This window comes from Eretmochelys imbricata, chromosome 6, assembly GCF_965152235.1.
Source record: "Eretmochelys imbricata isolate rEreImb1 chromosome 6, rEreImb1.hap1, whole genome shotgun sequence".
In the NCBI taxonomy this organism is placed as follows: Eukaryota; Metazoa; Chordata; order Testudines; family Cheloniidae; genus Eretmochelys; species Eretmochelys imbricata.
The window spans coordinates 32,499,371-32,521,372 of NC_135577.1; the positions used below are offsets into that span (position 1 = coordinate 32,499,371).

The following is a 22,002-nucleotide window of genomic DNA, read 5'->3' on the forward strand; positions in this document are numbered from 1 at the left end:
TCCAGTGGGCCCCTTTGATATATCAGTAGCAGCAGATCTTGCCTCACATTTATTCCGGATAGCCAAGAACCTCTTGGAGGACTATTCACTGTTTTCCTCCCTGCCAGGCACTTCCTGGCACACCAAATTCTGACAATCCAAGGGACAAAGCCTGAACATAAACCCATCAAATCTCTAAGAAGCTTCATGGAGTGGTGTAGTGGGAGGTACAGTTAATGCTGGAACTCAGAGTCACTGAGAAGTCCCTGGTGCAGTCCTGTGGTGCTAGTACCTAAGCCAGACAACACTATTTGGTCCTGCACAGATTTCTGTATTCTATCCTAGTTTGATACTTATCCAGTGCCCCAGGTAGATGAGCTCCTTGATCATTTAGGGAAGGTAAGGTATATTATAACCCTATGCTTGACAAAAGGATGTTGGCAAATACCCCTTACACTAGATTTGAGGGAAAAAGCAGTGTTTGCCATGCCTTTGAGGCTTTTTCAGTTCACCACCATGTCCTTTGGTTTGCATGGGGCCCCAGCCACACATGGACCATGTGGTTTGCCACCAGTTTGCAGCAGTATACCTTGGCAATGTGGTTATTTTCAGCACAGACTGATGGTCACACTTGGTCCATGTAGCATCTGTACTAGTCGCTGGGGGAGGCTGGACTCACAGCAAACCCCCAAAATACAAATTTGGCATGCAAGAAACTAAATATCTTGTATAGCTAATGAGAAATGGCTGAACCCATTCCCTTGAGAACAAGATAGAAGCCTTGAAGAAAACCCTGGTCCCCAAGAACAAGAAGCAAGTGTGGGGGTTACTAGGACAGACATGTTATTCACATTGCTTCATTCCACAATTTGCCACCCTGGCAACATCTTTGACTTAACTTACAAAGGCATCCACACCAGTGGTACAGAGGACAAGAGATTGTGAGGAAGTCTTTGAAAAGATAAAGGACATTTTATGGAGGCAACCTATTCTCCAGTACCCAGACTTCTGGCTACCATTTATTCTTCAAACAGATGTGTCAGAAGTTGGGCTAGTAGTAGTATTAGCATACAACTCCCCAAAAGTGTGTCGCAGGGTACACTCACCACTAGTGTCACCTCCCCCGGTCGCTCTGGGAATAGCTCTCAACTGGCGTTGCACTCTCCTCTGCCCGTATCTCTCTCATCATCCTCTCATCCTTCTTGCTCCAGGAACTGCAGCCTCCTTTCTGTGACTCAGCCCTCCAGCCAGGTCACTCCATGGTTCCCCGTTCTGGGAGGTGTAACAAAGTCTTTCCAGAACAAATCATCCCAGGCAGTCCACTGTCCTCTGCATGTTCAGTGCCACGTCACCAATGGCTGGTCGGGGAACCCGGGCTCAGGAATACATATGGTGACTATGTTCCCTTAAAGTGGATGCAAGCGATGAAAGACACCAGTCCACACATCGCAAGATGGTACCTGGCGCTACAGCCCTGTGCATTCCAAATATGCCACCGTCAGGAATACAACATGGAAATACAGATTTCTTTTCACAAGAAGGAACAGGAGATGAGACCTATGGATCCATGTGGGATGAGGTGTACCAAGCATTCGTCGCCCCATGTTGAAGCCCCCAAAGCCTTGGCACACCCCACCATGAGAAGATGTCCCGCTGGAAGGGAAGAGCAGTGAGTTCATACCTCTCGGAGATGACTAAAGAAATCTCTCATGATAGCTGCAGCAGAACCAGTGAGAGTTGCTCTTCCGGCATCTAGAAGGGGCTGAGTGGGCTAGATGAAAAGGGTGGGCTTCTTCTACTAGGGGCCATTTCTGGGTGAAGCCAGGATAGGGAAGGAAGACTCTCCCTGCTGTAACCCAAGTAACCTAACCTTGACAGCACTGGCCTTGGATCTCTATGAAGGGCTAGTGTTTATATTATGGACTTAAATGCCTAGGTGTCTATTTTGAGTTGAGATTTTCTGTTATCCCTGGAAGTGGTCTGGACTGAGAGCTAGGCTGGCTGGAGGAACCAGGACTCAGGGGGATACTGGAGAGGATGAGTCCCTGCAATGCAGTGTCCAGACACAGGTGAGGGGAGTGTTCTGGTGGTGAGGACACACTATAACATCCCTAATTCCCTGACAATATTATTATTTATTATTTGTGTTACCATAGTGCCTAGAATCCCTAGTCATGGACCAGGATATCATCGTACTAGGTGCTGTACAAACACAGAACAAAAAGACAATCTCCTGCCCCAAGGAGCTTACAATCTGTGCATAACACAAGAGACAACAGATGGAAATATAGACAGAGGGGAGTACAAGTAAACAATGTCAGCATAATGGGCACCGACAGCATTGTCATATATTTTGTAGGCATCATAGCAAAGGAGAGGCTGAGGAGGGATTTGAAGGTGGGTAACGAGGTTGTTTTGTGGATGTGTATGGGGAGCCCTCACAAGCATCTGGGGTAGCATGAAAGAATGTGAAAAGGTTTGTTTTTTTTTAATTTAGGAAGTGGGCAGTGGAGGCTGGCATTGTGGGTCGAATGGAGGCAAGCACTGACCGCTCAATAGTGAATGAGAGCTATGAGATAGGTATTTAGGAATTTGAGGGAATTGGTAGGTAAGATCCCATTGGATGCAACTCTAAGAGGAAAAACAGTTTGAGAAAGTTGGCAGTTTTTGAAAGAGACTGTCCTGGAGATCTTTAATGATCTGACACTCAAAAAAAAGAGTCCTACAAAAAGTGGAAACTAGGTCCAATTACAAAGGATGAATATAAACAAACAACACTAGCATGTAGGGACAAAATTAGAAAGGACAGGGCACAAAATGAGATTAAACTAGCCGGAGACATAAAGGGTAACAAGAAAACATTGTACAAATACATTAGAAGCAAGAGGAAGACCAAGGACAGGGTAGGCCCATTATTCAGTGAGGGGGAAAGACAATAACAGAAAAATGTGGAAATGGTAAAAGTGCTAAGTGGCTGTTCCAGTTTTCACCAAAAAGATTAGTAGCGATTGGATGTCTAGTGAACACCAATGAAAATGAGGAGGTAGGATCTGAGGCTAAAATAGGGAAAGAGTGAGTTAAAAATTACTTAGACAAAATCTAGTTGGCAGGTCCTGATGAAATACATCCTAGAATACTCAAGGAGCTGACTGAGGAGATATCTGAGCCGCTAGTGATTATCTTCGAAAACTCATGGAGGACTGAAGAGATTTCAGAAGACTGGAAGAGGGCAAATATAGTGCCAATCTATAAAAAGGGGAATAAGGACAACCCGGGGAATAACATACCAGTCAGTTTAACTTCAGTACCTGGAACGATAATGGAGCACATAATCAAGCAATCAATTTGCAACACCTAGAAGATAATAGATTAACAGCGTAACAAGCCTTGTGGATGAGGGGAAGCGGTAGATGTGGTGTATCTTGACTTTACTGGTACTGTATTGCATGACCTTCTCATAAACAAGCTAGGGAAATGTAGCCCAGATGGAGCTACTATAAGGTGGGTGCATAACTGGTTGGAAAATCATTCCCAAAGAGTAGTTATCAGTGGTTCACAGTTAAGCTGGAAGGGCATACTGAGTGGGATCCCACAGGGATCGGTCCTGGGTCTGTCCAGTATCTTCTTAAGTGATTTAGATAATGGCATAGAAATATACTTACAAAGTATGAGGACAGTACCAAGCTGGGAGTTGTTACAAGTGCTCTGGAGGATAGGATTAAAATTAAAAATAATCTGAACAAACTGGAGAAATGGTCTGATGTAAATAGGATGAAATTCAGTAAGGACAAATGCAAAGTACTCCACTTAAGAAAGAACAATCAATTGCACACATACAAAATGGGAAATTACGGCCTAGGAAAGAGTACTGCGGAAAGGGATCTGGGGGTCATAGTGGACCACAAGCTAAATATGAGTCAACTGTGTAACACTGTTGCACAAACAGTGCCCATCATTCTGGGATGTATTAGCAGCAGTGTTGTTAAGAAAGACATGAGAAATAGTTGTTCCGCTCTACTTCGCACTGATAAGGCCTCAGCTGGAGTATTGTGTCCAGTTCTGTGCACATTTCAGAAAAGAGGTGGACAAACTGGAGTATGTCTAGAGGAGAGCAACAACAATGATTAAAGGTCTAGAAAACATGACCTATGAGGAAAGATTGAAAAAATTGGGTTTGTTTAGTCTGGAGAAGACAGAGGGGGACATAACAGTTTTCAAGTACATAAAAGGTTGTTACAAGGAGGAGAGTGAAAAATTGTTCTTGTTAACTTCTGAGGATAGTACAAGAAGCAATGGGCTTTAATTGCAGCAAGGGAAGTTTAGGTTGGATATTAGGAAAAACTTTATAACTGTCAGGGTAGTTAAGCACTGGAACAAATTGCTTAGGGAGGTTGTGGAATCTCCATCATTGGATGTTAAGAACAGGTTAGACAAATACCTGTCAGGAGTGGTCTAGTTATTTCTTAGTCCTGCCCTGAGTGCAAGGAACTGGACTAGATGACCTGTTGAGGTCCCTTCCAGTCCTACACTTCTGTGATTCTATGGTGGGAATTGACCGTGAAGGGCCTTGAAAGTGAGTACAAGCAGTTTATGTTTGATACAAGCAGTTTATGTTTGAAGGGGGAGCCAGTGAAAGGATTCAAAGGGTGGGGTGACTTGGCTGAAGTGACAGGTTAGGAAAATGATCTTTACAGCAGCATTCTGAATGGATATGAGCAGGGCAAAATTGCATTTGCCCAGGCCAGAGAGAAGGATGTTGCCGTAATTGACACCCGAGATGATGAGCATACATGGCTGCAGGTGTGGTTTGTGGATACTCTTTAAAGAGGGAGCCCCATGGCACGGTGTGCAGAAAGTTAATACAGCTGGGATGACCTATCTGTTGGCCTGCTCACACCCTCAGCTTCCCACTCACTGATCCCCAGACTTAGTAGTGGGGAGAAGGGAGGAGATGTTGCCCCAGAGATAGCTAAGCCACCTTTTTATATGCACAAGTTATAGAGGCACAACAGAGTATATTCTTATTTAAGAGAAGCACATTATAACAAATAGCAGCACTTGAATATAGTGTCAGTTTCACTGAAGGCATTTTTTCATAAACCAGTCGGAGAACACTTCAATCTCTCTGGTCACGCAATCACAGACATGAAGGTCGCTATCTTAAAACAAAAAAACTTCAAATCCAGACTCCAGCGAGAAACTGCTGAATTGGAATTCATTTGCAAATTGGATACTATTAATTTAGGCTTAAATAGAGACTGGGAGTGGCTAAGTCATTATGCAAGGTAGCCTATTTCCTCTTGTTTTTTCCTACCCCCCCCCCCCAGATGTTCTGGTTTAACTTGGATTTAAACTTGGAGAGTGGTCAGTTTGGATGAGCTATTACCAGCAGGAGAGTGAGTTTGTGTGTGTATGGGGGTGGTTTTTGGAGGGGGGTGAGGGAGTGAGAGAACCTGGATTTGTGCAGGAAATGGCCTAACTTCATTATCATGCACATTGTGTAAAGAGTTGTCACTTTGGATGGGCTATCACCAGCAGGAGAGTGAATTTGTGTGGGGGGGTGGAGGGTGAGAAAACCTGGATTTGTGCTGGAAATGGCCTAACCTGACGATTACTTTAGATAAGCTATTACCAGCAGGACAGTGGGGTGGGAGGAGGTATTGTTTCATATTCTCTGTGTATATATAAAGTCTGCTGCAGTTTCCACGGTATGCATCTGATGAAGTGAGCTGTGGCTCACGAAAGCTCATGCTCAAATAAATTGGTTAGTCTCTAAGGTGCCACAAGTACTCCTTTACTTTTTGTTCTAAAACAGTCTTCCATTTGATTGTTTTGGGGTGTTTTTTTCCCCCAACAATGCTTTCTGAACATTCAGATGTGTAGTATCTTAAAAATACATTACACTGAAGCAGACAGTCTGTTAGTTTAATGACATTAAAGCTTTATTTTAATTTTCTCAGTATGTTATTTTAAAAATGTTTAAATGCTAGTAATAAAAGTCTTTTTAACTTTGCATGCTCTGTTGGTATGCTGGCCAATAGAGCCACTGGCTGTGGAAACTCTTGCTTAAATAGTAAGAAAGTTGGGTTTCAGAAGCCAGTAACTGTGGACCACAGAATTGGCCCTGGCAAGTTCACCAGGAACTGGGAAGTGTGCAAAGATTTATTTAGTAGTACAAACTTAACTGGAGCTTGACTTTGACACTGAGCACATGTAATTCTCAGATTCAGTCCTTGAGTAGCGATTGCTCTGGACCAGTTACTGAACTCAAAGATGAATAGAAACTTTGGTTTGTCATATGGTTTATTGGTTAGGAGAAATCAGAATTTTTCAATGATATAAAAATAAGGTAAAAGTAATTATATTTTTCAGTTTTGTGTACTCTCTAGCATTTTATGCCTGTGGGGATAAAGGACATATGTTCCAGTTTCATCAATATTGTATTTTCTCACTTGGCAAATGTTGATTGTCTTGCATTTTTTTAAAAACTGAAATTAATATTTCTTTTTTGGTAACACAGGTGAGGTACTAATAGAGATTGAGATGTCAGCAGAAATAGTGCTGGAACAAATTGATAATTTAAAAAGCGGTAAGTCCCTAGGCCCAGAGGTTATGCATCCAAGAGGTCTGAAGGGACTTAAGAATGAAGTGGTCCAGCTGCTAGCAAAAATATGCAACCTGTCATTAAAAACAGCTGATGTATCAGAGGACTAGAGGGTAGCAAATATTCCACCTATATTTAGAACATAAGAATGGCCCTACTGGGTCAGACCAGAGGTCCATGTACCCAGTATACTGTCTTCCGACAGTGGCCAGTGCCAGGTGCCCCAGAGGGAATGAACAAAACAGGTAATCATCAAGTGATCCGTCCCCAGTCGCTCATTCCCAGCTTCTGGCAAACAGAGGCTAGGGACACCATTCCTGCCCATCCTGGCTAATAGCCATTGATGGACCTATCCTCCATGAATTTATCTAGTTCTTTTTTGAACCCTGTTATGCTCTTGGCCTTCACATCCTCTGGCAAGGAGTTCCGCAGGTTGACTGTGCGTTGTGTGAAGAAATGCTTCCTTTCATTTGTTTTAAATCTGCTGCTTATTAATTTCATTTGGTGACCCCTAGGTCTTGTGTTATAAGAAGTAGTAAACAACACTTCCTTATCTACTTTCTCTACACCAGTCATGATTTTAGACTTTAATCATATCTCCCCTTAGTCATCTCTTTTCCAAGCTGAAAAGTCCCAGTCTTATTAATCTCTCCTCATACGGTAACCATTCCATATCCCTAATCATTTTTGTTTCCCTTTTCTGAACCTTTCCCAATTCCAGTATATCTTTTTTGACATGGGGCGACAACATCTGCACACAGTATTCAAGATGTGGGCGTACCATGGATTTATATAGGGGCAACATGATATTTTCTGTCCTATTATCTATCCCTTTCTTAATTATTCCCAGCATTCTGTTTGCTTTTTTGACTGCTGCTGCACATTGAGTGGATCTTTTAAGAGAACTGCCCACAAGGACTCCAAGATCTTTCCTGAACGGTAACAGCTAATTTAGACCCCATCATTTTATATGTATAGTTGGGATTATGCTTTCCAATGTGCATTACTTTAGCACATGAAACTCAATGTTGATAAATGCATTTTGTTGCCCAGTCACCCGATTTTGAGAGATCCTTTTGTAGCTCTTCGCAGTCTGCCTGGGTCTTAACTATATTTAGTAATTTTGTATCATCTGCAAATTTTGCCACCTCACTGTTTACCCCTTTTTCCAGATCATTTATGAATATGTTGAATAGGACTGGTCCCAGAACAGACTCCTGTGGGATACCACTATTTACCTCTCTCAATTCTGAAAACTGACCATTTATACCTACCCTTTGTTTCCTATCTTTTAACCAGTTACCAATCTATGAGAGCGCCTTCCCTCTTATCCTGTGGCAGCTTACTTTGCATAGGAGCCTTTGGTGAGGGACCTCGTAAAAAGCTTTCTGAAAATCTAAGTACACTGTATCCACTGGATCCCCTTGGTATACATGCGTGTTGACCCCCACAAAGAATTCAAGTAGATTGGGGAGGCATGATTTCCCTTTACTAAAACCATGTTGACTCTTTCTCAACAAATTATGTTCATCTGTATGTCTTTATTGTTCTTTATTGTAGTTCTTTATTATAGTTTCAACCAGTTTGCCCGGTACTGAAGTTAGGTTTACAGGCCTGTAATTGCCGGGATCACATCTGGAGCCCTTTTTAAAAATTGGCATCACATTAGCTATCCTTCAGTCATCTGGTAGAGAAGCTGATTTAAGTGATAGGTTACAGACTACAGTTAGTAGTTCTGTAATTTCACATTTGAGTTCCTTCAGAACTCTTGGGTGAATACCATCTGGTCCTGGTGATGTTTAATTTATCAATTTGTTCCAAAAACTTCCTCTAATGATACCTCAATCTGGGACAGTTCCTCAGATCTGTCACCTAAAAAGAATGGCTCAGGTTTGGGAATCTCCCTCACATCCTCAGCCATGAAGACCGATGCGAAGAATTCATTTAGTTTCTCTGCAATGGCCTTATTGTTCTTGAGTGCTCCTTTAGCACTTCGATCGTCCAGTAGCAGCCTCACTGGTTGTTTAGCAGGCTTCCTGCTTCTGATGTATTTAAAAATTCTTTTGCTGTTACTTTTTGAGTCTTTGGCTAACTGTTTCTCAAATTCTTTTTGACTTTCCTAATTGTATTTTTACACTTCATTTGCCAGTGTTTATGCTCGTTTCTATTTTCCTCCCTAGAATTTAACTTCCACTTTTTAAAGGATGTCTTTTTGCCTCTCACCGCTTCTTTTACTTTGTTGTTTAGCCACGGTGGCTCTTTTTTGGGTCTCTTACTATGTTTTTTAATTTGGGGTATATATTTAAGTTGAGCTTCTATTATGGTGTCTTTAAAAAGTTTCCACACAACTTACAGAGATTTCACTTTTGGCATTGTACCCTTTAATTTCTGTTTAACTAACCACCTCGTTTTTGTGTAGTTCCCCTTTCTGTAATTAAATGCTACAGTGTTGGGCTATTGTGGTGTTTTTCCTGCCACACGGATATTAAATTTAATTATATTATGGTCACTATTACCAATCGGTCCAACTATATTCACCTCTTGGACCAGATCCTGTGCTCCACTTAGAACTAAATCAAGAATTGCCTCTCCTCTGGTGGGTCCCAGGACCAGCTGCTCCAAGAAACAGTCATGAAAGGTGTCAAGAATCTTTATCTCTGCATCCCGTCCTAAGGTGACATGTACCCAGTCAATATGGGGATAATTGAAATCCCCCATTAGTATTATTGAGTTTTTTATTTTAATAGCCTCTCTGATCTCCCTGAGCATTTCATAGTCACTATCACGATCCTGGTTAGGTGGTTGGTAATATATCCCTATGGCTATATTCTTATTATTAGAACATGGAATTTCCATCTGTAGAGATTCTATGGTACAGTTTGATTCATTTATGGTTTTTACTTCATTTGATTTTACGCTTTCTTTCACATATAATGCCACTCCCTCTCCAGCACAACCTGTTATGTCCTTCCGATATATTTTGAACATTGGTATTAGTGTATCCCATTGATTACCCTCATTCCACCAAGTTTCTGTGATGCCTGTTATATTAATATCCTCATTTAATACAAGGCACTCTAGTTCACCATTTTATTATTTAGACTTCTAGCATTGGTATATAAGCACTTTAAGAACTTGTCTCCTTTTAGCTGTCTGCCATTACACAATGTAATTGAATGGGACTCTTTTTTATTTGACTGTTTCTGATCAGACCCTACCTGGTTTTTATCATTTTCCATCCTCTGGTCCTCACTAGGGCACAGAGATTCTCTATTAATAGATCCTCCCCTAAGGGATGTTCGAATCATGTGCTCCTCCACACCTCTCGGCTTAACCCCAGTCCTTAGTTTAAAAACTGCTCTACGACCTTTTTAATGTTAAGTGCCCGCAATCTGGTTCCATTTTGGTTTAGGTGGAGCCCATCCTTCCTGTATAGGCTCCCCCCTTTCCAAAAGTTTCCCCAGTTCCTAATAAATCTAAACCCCTCCTCCCTACACCATCGTCTCATCCCTGCTTTGAGACCTTGCAGTTTGGCCTGTCTGTCTGACCGGCCCTGCGCGTGGAACTGGGAGCATCTCAGAGAATGCTACCATGGAGGTCCTGGACTTCAATCTCTTACCTAGCAGGGGTAGAAATGGGTTCTAGTAGTGATCCAGGGAATTACAGACCAGTAAACCTATGTCTATTCCTAGTAAATAGGTCAAGACAATAATTAATATTTAATAATGTGTGGAAGATTGTGGTTTGATAGGGTCCAACAAGCATGGTGGTTTCTCAAGGAGAATTATGCCTTTTATAATTGAATATCACTATAGTAATGGATAAAGAAGAACTGGCTGACAAAAGACCTATGACAAGTTTCTTTATTGAGAGACTACTAAAGAAACTAAGTTGTCATGGGTGAGAGGCAAAGTATTGTCAATTAAAATCAGGCTAGGAGACAGAAAGCAAAGAGTAGGAATAAATGGTTAATTTTCCATAATGGCAAAATGTTATGGTTGCCTTATCTGCTGTCAGAAAAGCAAACCAAATTTAAGGATGCATAAGAAATGGGATGGAAAATAATATGAAAAATATTATGTCACTATATAGATCAATAATTTGCCTTTGCCTGGAATATCGTATGCAGTACTGGTCAATTTATCTCAGAAAGGATTTTGCAAAATTGTGGGGGACTCAGAGAAGGGTAATGATGATGATTAGGGGCCTGGAAAAAAACTTTTGAAGAGAGATTGAAAAGTCTGGGATTGTATACTTTAGAAAGAAAATAAGTAAGTAGGAACAAGGTAAAAGTATGCACAATGATGAATGGTATAGAGAAAGTAAATTAAGAGTTTCTGTTCCCCGTCTCATAAAAGAAAAACAAGGGGGACAGCCAAAGAAATTGAAAGGCCGCAAATTCAAAACTGATAAAAGGAAATACTGTTTCACACTAAGCATAATTAGATTTTGAAACTTTTTGCCACAGGTTGTAATGGAGGCCAAGAGCTCAGCAAGTTTCAAAGTGGGATTGGACGGTCATATGACAGTCATTGGGCCCTACCAAATTCATGGCCATGAAAAAAGAGTCACAGAGTGTGAAATCTGGTCTCCCCCTCTGAAATCTTGTCTTTTATGTGATTTTACTCTATACTATACAAATTTCAAAGGGGAAGAACAGCATTTCTCAAACTGGGTGTGTTGACCCAAAAAAGGGAGTTGCAGGGGGGGTTGCAGTATTGCCACCCTTATTTCTGCGCTGCCTTCGGAGTGGGGTGGCCGGAGAGCAGTGGCTGTTGGCTGCCCAGCTCTGAAGGCAGCACCCCGCCAACAGCAGCGCAGAAGTAAGGATGGCAATACCATACCATGCCGCCCTTACTTCTGCGCTGCTGCCTGCAGAGTTGGGCAGCCAGAGAGTGGCAGCTGCTTACTGAGGGCTCAGCTCTGTGGGCAGCAGTGCAAAAGTAAGGGTGGCAATACCATACCATCCCATCCTTCTGTGCTGCTGCTGGCGGTGGCTCTGCCTTCAGAGCTGGGCTCCCGGCCAGCAGCCGCCGCTCTCCAGCTACCCAGTTCTGAAGGCAGTGCTGCCGCCAGCAGCAGCGCAGAAGTAAGGGTAACAGTACCGCAACCCCCTACAATAACCTTGCAACCCCTCTATAACTCTTTTTTGGGTCAGGACCCCTACAGTTACAACACCATGACATTTCAGATTTAAGTAGCTGAAATTGTGAAATTCACAGTTTTTAAAAAAATCTTATGACCGTGAAATTGACCAAAATGGACTGTGAATTTGGTAGGGCCCTAGTCATATGGGTAATAAGAATATCCAGTTATAATACTAAAAAAAGGTTTGAAAGTAATATAAAACCTCATGCTTAGGGGTTAAGCTAATCTTTATTAGCTGTTAGGACAAGACATTAGTTGGGGGCAGATTATCCCATATCTGCCTTCAACAGGATTTATTGCATGTTCCTCTAAAGCATCTAGGCCACTTCTGGAGACAGGTACAGGACTAGATGGACCATGCTATCGTTTGTTGGCTGTCGTCATGGGTATCATCATTTGATGATTCTTTAGTGGCCTATGTGAAATGAGTTGGTGGCCAATTTCAGAGACAGGAAATGGGTCTAGATGGACCATCTCATAATTTGATGGTTGTCATGCTGGCACAACTGTTGTGGCTGTCATCATTTGATGGCTTTTTGGTGGTCAGTGTGGAATGAGCTAGTGGTTTCAGTCCACTACTAGGGTACAGGTGTCCATAGCCAAACTCTTCTAACACAATTGGCACCTTTGACAGTTTCAACAGTGAGAGAGACCTGGGGTTACATAGGCATGGTGATGAAACTTTCTTCTCACTTGGTCCCTGCAAATCAGAATAGGAGATAGTTTCATGAAGCTTGCATGGCACACCTATTCTGTGGATAAAGAATACTCATAATAAACAGAGGACTTCATAGAACTGTCAATTCAATATCTTTCTATTGCAGGAGTGTTCAAAAGCCTCAGACAGAATTTGGGCTGAATTGTAGTTGGCACTGTTCAAAAAATACATAGAGACATGGTCCCAGCCTTAAAGATTTTACAATCTAAAGTTTATGGAGAAAAGATTATTCTGAACTATGTTTATACTTGCAATCTGGAAACAGCTTACGAAATATTTATGGTAGTGATGCTTAGTTCTAATTTTTCCAGTATTGTCTCCATTACTTATTCTTGAAAATGACTTGCATTTTAATTTTACAAGTGCACTTTTGTTCATTTGTTCTTTTCAAAGATTTTCAGTCTTGATCTTGGAGGTATATCTGCTATTGTACTGAATGGTTATGATGCCGTAAAAGAATGCCTGGTTCATCAAAGTGAAGTTTTTGCAGACAGACCATCTCTTCCTTTGTTCAAGAAGTTGACAAATATGGGAGGTATGTGCTGCTGTCATGAAAGAGAAGATATTTTCTTATTACATTGGATACTTGCTTTAGATTACTTTCCCAATCTTTTCATCTCCTATTCCAGAATATTTGACACTTTTCTAAAGATAGTGTCTGGGAAAGAGTCCCATACTTGGGCTGTGCGCCTGAGTAAGGGAAGTAGAATTCTTTAAGCTCTAAAGTTAACGTTCCTATGGTCTGTGGTAGCAGGTTGCAGCATGAGTCCCCTCCCTCCTCACTGGTGATCACACACAACCCAGGGCACTGTTGACTTTGGAACTTTTCAGTCACTTTTTTGACAATGGTCAGGGAAAGAAGTCTATGCAGAAGCTACACTTCTTCATCTGCCACTTCAAGTCTTCCAGTTGCTCAGTGTTGATCTTGTTTGAATATCTTTTGCTATTGTGTTCGTTCCTGCCTCCTGTGCAGGTCTAGCCCTTTTTGTGTGTTAATTTGTTTTCTATGAGTTTTTCATCAATGTGGATCCGGGATGATCAATAGGAAGGTGGTCTCACGCTGCCATAACCAAAAAAAAAAAAAAAATTGTTAGACCTCACAGTCCAGGAGAATGAATTATTCTACATTTTACAAGAAATAGCATTTCACTGAATTGAGTTGGAATGCTGATTGCCAGTGTCTTGGACTCAGGAATATTTTCCCTCAGGCTTTAATTACTCAAGTCCAGCTAGCTCTCTTAACGTAGATTGCTTCTCTCTTCCCCATTTTCTCTTCTATACTACTTTCTGGTCACTGGACTGGGTAATTTTGCCATTCCTCCGTTCCCCCATTCCAGGTGAACTGGGGGCAAACATTAACTAACATATTTAAGTAGTAAGAAGAGTAACTAAACCAGATTTTGTGTGCACACATCATATATATGCATTCTTGCAAAATAAAGACTAAAATTCTTAGAATGCAGAGCTTTGCTTCTCTTTGGATGAGTGGCCTTTTGTTCCATCTCAACTGTGAAGAAGGCAGTATGATGCCAATAAATTTTACTTTTCATTTGAGATATAGTTGGACCTTGCATTAAAATCTTCATGGCTGTAGACTATTTTGACTCTCATTCAGAGCTCTGTTGCTGTCCTTCCCAACTCAAGTAGAATCAAAAAATCTTCTCATGCTTTGTCATTCAAAATATAATCTTGTTATAAGTTTGCTCATTAATTTTTCCTGGGCCTATGCCAAACCTAGACGCATTAAAGAAATGAACTGATCTTTTTGAGAAAGACAAAGGCAGAATTTTGAAACTCTTAATTCACCTTTTAAATTCATGTAGAATCAATTTTCCAATATAATAATTGAGGTAAAAGACAAATAGGGTCTTTTAAACCTTTAGGCTCCTTGAGTTGTCCACAATTGAAGTGTTTTGACTGCGGACCCTCTCTGTGTAATGGTGAAGAAGTAATAGTCTAGATTAATTTTTGGATGTAGGATCTGGATTCTGTGATCCAGCAACAGAAAATCCACCAGAAGCAGTGATGTAGTGGTACAAACCACCCTTGAATCTCACTCCACCCAGAGGTTATGAGTGTCAAGTTGGCAAAACTGGCCCAGACTAGCCAGGAGATGTGCTGATTTAGCAGCTCTCCTGGGGCAGCCTTCACTGGTGGGAATCCTATGAAGCTCAGCTGGAATTTAAAGTTGTTCTTCCCTGAGGGAATTCTCACAAGGTAAATACCTCGTTGTGGCAACTGGCCTTGTAAGCATGGCTGTGTACATATTTTGCAACTGACATAGATAAAACAGGAGAAAAGGGAGCAGTTGTCAAATATGAGGCATCATACAGACTTCACCACCTTTAGTTCCAAGTGCAAACCATAACTTCGTTTTGCTAATATAAACACAGAGTTCACATATAATATATTAAAATTATTTATTAAAAACCCACACAATTTCTCCTTCGAGAGAGGAAGAGAGAAAGAAGGAACTACATGGAACAAACACTAGTCAGGTTGCTCAGAGCACTTCAGTGATTACTATGTTGATGAGGGACATCAAATAATCTGTATAGAATAGAATCCACAACAGTATGTTTTTTTTTTTTTTCCGAGTATTGCACAGCTAAATCGTGGACATGGACATAAACATGAGCATCTGAAAAATGGTAGCCTATACAGAAGTTAGAATTCACTTAACTATAGAAATCACTACAGACTACCACTATAGTACTGGTTTCAGAGTAGCAGCCGTGTTAGTCTGTATCCATAAAAAGAAAAGGAGTTCTTGTGGCACCTTAGAGACTAACAAATTTATTAGAACATAAGCTTTTGTGAGCTTTTCCACTCTATGCATCCGATGAAGTGAGCTGTAGCTCACGAAAGCTTATGCTCTAATAAATTTGTTAGTCTCTAAGGTGTCACAAGTACTCCTTTTCTTTTCACTATAGTACTGTGGCTTCAACATTTTGTCATATGAGTTCACTTTGGTTATTTTTTTTTTGTTATTCATTGTCAGTCTAAAATTCAGTATAAAAACAACATTAGTACATTTTTTTAAATGTCTAACCCAGAGCTGCCCAAATATTTCCTGTTGCACACACACCCCTTACCAGTAATGGAATCTATCCGCATCCTCCCTCCATTACTGCACAGTTGGCTCAGCAGAAGAGCTTGGGCTAATGGCAGAGCTGGGGGTAGAACTGGGGATGGGGGAGAAGCTGGGGCTAGAGGCAGAGCTGGCCTAGGGAGGGAGAGGGAGTGAGGGTAGAACTGGGGATGGGGCAGAGTGGAACTGTGGCTGGAACTGGAGATTAGCTGGAGGTGGAGTGGAACTGGGGCTGGAGCAGAGCTGCAGCTGGGGCCAGAGCAGGGGACAAAGTGGTGCTGCGACTGTGGGCAGAGTGGTGCTTCCTCCGTACTCCCTGTTGGGCTAACCTGGGCCTTGCCAGGCGCCCTCCCTACCCTCGAATGTTCCTCCATGCCCCCCTCAGGGGGTATGCCCCACAGTTTGGGGACCACTGGTTTAACCTATTGAACTGCCTAGAAGTATAATAAAATGTAGTTGTCACATAATAACCTTACCATTAAAGCAATATTTCTTGTCCCATCAACTGACTACCTCCTAGATACCCAAGAGAAAAGATGGGCTTTGTAGTGAACACAAAGGGTTAACAATACACACTGGTGGACCAAGCAGTACAAGTAAGGTCTCTTCTTGGAGAATGCCCTGCCATCAGTTTCTCATTTAAACTGAGGGATCTCTGACTTGCGTGTCTTCTCTGATAGCTAGTATAGCAGTATCACACACAGAGAGAAGCAGTCTCACAAGTAACTGGGTTTCAAACCATGCAGGACTCTAAAAACTAACAGTTTGAACTAAACCTGAAAATGTATTATTAGGTGTGCAGATTATTGGGTACTGGTATAACACGTACTCTGAGATAAGCAGTGTGGAACACAAAACTCCGTATCAGAAGAAATCAGTTGGTGAAAAAAGGAGGGGAGGAAATCACTGTCAATCATTGTGTCCATAAGAAATAATTCTTCTTCAAGTGCTGTCCCTGTGGGTGCTCCACTTAAGATGTTGATGTGTCCCATCACCGTCAATTGGAGATTTTCGGTAGCAGTGTCTGTCAGGGCCGCGCGTGCGCAGTATTTGTCTCATGGTGCTGTTGACGCCTTGACTAGCACGCATGACCTGATTGCCCCTCAGTTCCTTCTTAACCATCCTCTGCCTGAGACAGAGCCCCATGGCGATGTCGAAAGACAACCTAAAGAAAATAATTAGAATTAGTTAGCAGTTATTAGTGTTAGTTAGGTTTAGTAAGTTACCAGTCTATATATTTCTCATCCCCTTTTCTGTTTCCCTTAAAAGAAATCTTTAGTTATTTCATTTAAAAATAACATCAAAAAGGGACATTAAAACATGCCTGGCTCACCAGGTTTCAAAAGATGTTCCTTGTGTAAGGACGCAATGCCGATTTCTGTTGGCCATTCACTCTATGTCCATTGCTTATGTGAGTCACACATACCACAAAAGTGCGCTCACTGAAGCAACCTTAAAGCCAGAACCAGAAAGGACAGAGATCTCCAACTTAAACTCATTCTCATGGAGAAATCCCTTCAATCAGCTTCTGAATCTGGACAGCAGAACTCCCCAACCAGGGACTCTCTCCTCCAAGAAAGCAAGGAGAAGAGACACATCATCTCAGCAGAGAGAGCCATTGAAAAGAAAACAGTCTCCTGCAAGGTTGCTATCCTCAGTGCCAACTACGCCAAGAGTGAGCACCTTTGATGCACCAGGGTCCTCCGGCACCACCTGCACTGGGACCTCTACTAGCAAGGTTAAGGAGTCGAGAGGCAAACAAAAGCCAAACTCCTTCTCCACGGTACCAACAACACAGTGAAGGCGACGGTACCACAGCCTTTAATGCCAATACCCCCACCTCTGGTGTCTGCAACAGTATTGGCACCAGTGGTAACTCATAAACAATCGGTTCTGACCACAGCACCTTCAAAAACGTCAGCACCAAAGGGTACAGCACTGAAGTCCGTGGCACCTGTCATAAATATAAAGGGAAGGGTAACCACCTTTCTGTATACAGTGCTATAAAATCCTTCCTGGCCAGAAGCAAAATCGTTTCACCTGTAAAGGGTTAAGAAGCTAAGGTAACCTCCCTGACACCTGACCCAAAATGACCAATGAACAAATCTGGAAGGTGGGGGGGAGGTTATCTGTCTGTGTGATACCTTTGCTGGGAACAGATCAAGGATGCAAGCCTTCCAACTCTTGTAATGTTAGTAAGTAATCTAGCTAGAAAATGTGTTAGGTTTTCTTTGTTTTTTGGCTTGTAAATTTGCTGTGCTGGAGGAAGTGTGTACTCCTGTTTTTGTGTCTTTTTGTAACTTAAGGTTTTGCCTAGAGGGATTCTCTATGTTTTGAATCTGACTGCCTGTAAGATCATCTTCCATTCTGATCTTACAGAGTTGTTCTCATATCCTTTTCTTTGTTCTTCTAATAAAGTTCTGATGTTTAAGAATCTGATTGGGTTTTTTGGGTCTTAAAAATCCAAGAGGTTTGTGCTCATCTTGTTTATTCTCAAGCCTCCCCAGGAAAGGGGGTGTAAGGGCTTGGGGGGATATTTTGGGGAAATAGGAACTCCAGGTGGTCCTTTCCCTGTTCTTTGTCTAAAACACTTGGTGGTGTAGCATTTTACCTAATCCAAGGGCAAAGACTTTGTGCCTTGGGGAAGTTTTTAACCTAAGCTGGGGTAGAAATAAGCTTAGGGGGTCTTTCATGCAGGGCCTCACATCTGTACCCTAGAGTTCAGAGTGGGGAAGGAACCCTGACAGCACCGCACCAATTTATGCATCAGGAGGACAAGGCGGTATCTCCCACCCCATGCTCACCACTATATTGTACCAAGGGGTCACTGGTACTGACGACTCCGGAGCAACCTGACTCCCCCATCGTGCCACCATTCTAGAGGACGATCTAGAGGAGAGCACCTTTTCATTGTGCCACTCCTCACCGACCGGTCCCGGGCCAATGCTGGGCCATATGAGATCTAGAGACCACCGAGACTGAAACATACAGCCATGGTTCAGACACCCATGGGTGTGCCCACCTATGTTATTCCCGATGCAATGGCTGTAATGGGACCCAGGGGCAGCCTACGTGAATCAGTACAACAGACCTCAAAAGAGACACACATGTTCCTTTACAACCTCAGTACAGGAGTCATCAGTGGCCCCTGAGGAAATGGAGGACGACAAAGGAGTGGACACAGAACAAGACATGTCACCTGCCCATTACTCATCATCATCGCTGGATGAGGCTGTCATGCCACCGCTTCCTACAGCTGCAGATGACTTTAAATAATTCCAAGAATTGTTCCAGCATGAAGCACAAAGCCAAAACATCCCATTTGAGGAAGTGACCAAGACCCAGCATCAACTTTGAAAGATCCTCCAAACATCATCGACGTCCAAAATAGCACTGCCAATTAGTGATGCTATAATGGAGCCAGCAGAAATGGTATGACAAACACCAGTCATCATTCCCCCTGGTATGTAAAAAAGCTGATAGGAAGTAGTATGTCCCTAGCTAAAGGAATGGACTTCCTCTTTTCACACCCTCAATCTAATTCATTAGTGGTAGATGTGGTCAGTCAAAGAGGAAAACAACCCCAGTACAGGTCCACTCCATAAGACAAAGACTGGAAGAGACTAGATCTAGTCAGTCACAAAGTATACTAATCTGAGACTCTACAATTCCACACTAATTATGCTGCACTCCTCATGAAATAGGACTACATAAATTACGCAAAATTCAGAGATGTCCTTAACGACATCCCCAAGGAGAGGACGGAACAAATTTAAGGCAATCCTTAACGAGGGACAGATTATGGCAAGAACAGCACTACAGGCATCCCTTGACATGGCGGACATAACTATTCGAACAATGGCCACAGCGATAGTCATGCACAGAGCATCATGGCTACACTTGTCCAGAATCCAAAGGACTTACAGACAAAGGTAGAAGATCTCCTCTTCAACACAGACAAGTTGTTCTTGGCCAAAACAGGCAAGGTCCTTCACTCCATGAAGGACTCCTGGACAACTCTCTGCATCTTAGGCACATACACACCTTCGAACAGGCATAGGAGATATCAACCATACCAGCGTGGCCAAGAGTACTTTCCAAAGACAATGACCTTGTGACTCCCAGAGACAGAGACAACACCCACAGAGACGCTGAACCCCTCAGTCTCAGCCTACTGACCCAGACTCCATCGGGCAAGACACAATTTTGAAACATTGATCAAGGGTTTGAACGACCTCTCCCACCAACCAGTGCCATCTACGCATACCCAGATCTTTGGTCACCAACTGCGCCCATTCTATTCACACTTGGGCATCCATTACTACGAATCAATGGGTCTTGGAAATAATACAGTTGGGTTACGCTATCCCCCTCAGGGATGCCATACCAACAGGATCCACCATCCATAGTGATCACAACAGATGTTTGGCAGATCGACTGTGTCACACACTTGAATCAGCATACAATCCAAGGGAAGTGGTCTCCCTCAGAGAGACACTTACACATCAACCTGCTCGAACTGCACGTGGTTCACAACGTGTGTGATCACTTCCTCCCAATGATAAAAAACAAAATAGTAAGAGTCATGACAGACAACATTGCATGTATGTTCTACATAAATCAAGAGGGAGGAGCCTGTTCTCATTCCTTATGCACAGAGACCATAAAATTATGGAACTGATGCATAAATCACAAAGTCACCATTACCACTTCATGCCTCCCGGGCTGCCAGAACACAAAGGCAGACGCATTAAGCAGATATTTTCCCCAAGACCACGAACGGGAACCAAATGACAGTATCGTACAACACATATTCCAAATGTGGGGGTTCTGCATCGACCTATTTGCGACAGCATGAAACAACAAATGTCCTCAGATTTGCTCATGAGTAGGCCTAAGACCACAATCCCTAAGGGGAACGTCTTTCTCATCAGATGGGATGCTCCTCTCCTGTATGTATTCCCACCGATACCACTAAAATTCAGAGTAATACACAAGATACAGATCGACAAGCCAAAGTCATACTTACAGTTCTGACATGGCCCAGGCAGACCTGGTACCCATACCTGAGGTACATGGCAATGTGTTTGCCACACAATCTCCCTTTGCAACGGGATCTTGTCTCGCAAGATGAAGGTCAGGTCCTCCATCCGAGCCTGGAGAAACTTCACAAGGATGTGGCTCCTCCATGATGAATTAACCTGTTCGGAACAAGTAAAACAGGGGTTAGTAAACAGCAGAAAACCAACCACACGTACCACTTACGTCCAAAAATGGAAGAGATTCTCCTTATGTTGCCAGAACAAGCATGTATCTGCACTTAAGGCACCACTCCCATTAGGCTTGGAATACATACTAGAACTAAAGAACTCAGGGCTTTCCACAGGCTTGGCTAGAGTACACCTACCAGCAATTACCACCTTTCACCATAAGGTTGATGGCATATCGGTATTTGCACACCTGATGACAAAACGTTTTCTCAAAGGCATATAAAATGTGTACCCAGAAATAGGCGAACCCATGAGACTTAAACTTGGTGCTCAAAAGCCTTACCCAGAGACCCTTTTGAGCTACTAGCCACCCGCTCCCTTCTCCACTTATCAATGAAGGTGGTGTTCCTGGTCACAATTACATACGCAAAAACAAAATAGAGGCTCTTATTATGGCTCATCCCCCATACACCATATTCTTCCAGAACAGTCACATTGAGACCACATCCAAAATTTATATCCCAAATATCATCCTCTTTCCACTTCAATTAACCGATTCACTACCTATGTTTTATCCCTAACCTCATGTGAATACACAAGAGACTGTCCTACATATGTTGGGTATCCGACACACGTTCGCATTTTACTTGGACAGAACAAAGCCCTTCTGAAAGTCTCCAAGGCTTTTTGTTTCAAAGACAGAGTGTTCCAAAGGCTCTGCGGTATCCACTCAGAGAGACTATCGAAATGGATTTCCAACTGCATCTAGATGGGTTACGACCAACTCAAAATAGAACCCGCATCAGGGCTTATTCAACAAGATCACTATCTACCCACGCTCCTCCCCTCTGCTTCAGAGTTTGCAGTAGGGACTCTACAGTATAGAAGAAACTGAGGGTGTTGGGTTGTGCACATGCTAGTCAAGGTGCCAATGGCACTGCAAGACAGCTACTGCTCATGCATGGCCCTGATGGACACTGCTATCGAAAATCTTCTATTGATGGTGCCAGGACGCACTGACACCTGAAGTGGAGCCACCCACAAGGAGACACATCTTGAAGAACCTCAGTTACTGCACAAGGTGAGTAACCTTCTCTTCTAAATATTCTCCCATAGCTAAAAGTGTGTCAGTATATAAAAAATAAGAGCATAACCCCAACCCCATTCTGTATTACATAGTGTCATAAATATAAAGGGAAGGGTAACAACCTTCCTGTATACAGTACTATAAAATCCCTCCTGGCCAGAGGCA

The 22,002-nt window shown here is 42.5% G+C and overlaps 2 protein-coding genes across 7 annotated transcripts in view; one reads left to right on the forward strand and one right to left on the reverse strand.

The window, feature by feature from the left end:
- CYP2R1 (cytochrome P450 family 2 subfamily R member 1) overlaps positions 1 to 22,002 on the forward strand; it is a 37,734-nt gene that overhangs the window by 6,743 nt on the left and 8,989 nt on the right. The window contains exon 2 of the mRNA XM_077818375.1: positions 12,843 to 12,984. Within this exon, the coding sequence (XP_077674501.1) occupies positions 12,843 to 12,984 (142 nt within the window). The remainder of the gene's footprint in view (positions 1 to 12,842; positions 12,985 to 22,002) is intronic.
- The window catches only part of PDE3B (phosphodiesterase 3B), a 289,400-nt gene continuing 279,926 nt past the window's right edge, over positions 12,529 to 22,002 (reverse strand). For 5 of the 6 annotated variants that reach the window (XM_077818374.1, XM_077818372.1, XM_077818373.1 and 2 more), the window contains 2 exons: positions 20,607 to 20,741; positions 15,291 to 16,705 (listed from right to left, as the gene is read on the reverse strand). The gene's annotated coding sequence lies outside the window, so the exon portion shown is untranslated. Of the gene's footprint in view, positions 13,510 to 15,290; positions 16,706 to 20,606; positions 20,742 to 22,002 lie in introns of those variants that run through there. The other variant, XM_077818371.1, reaches the window with a different exon arrangement.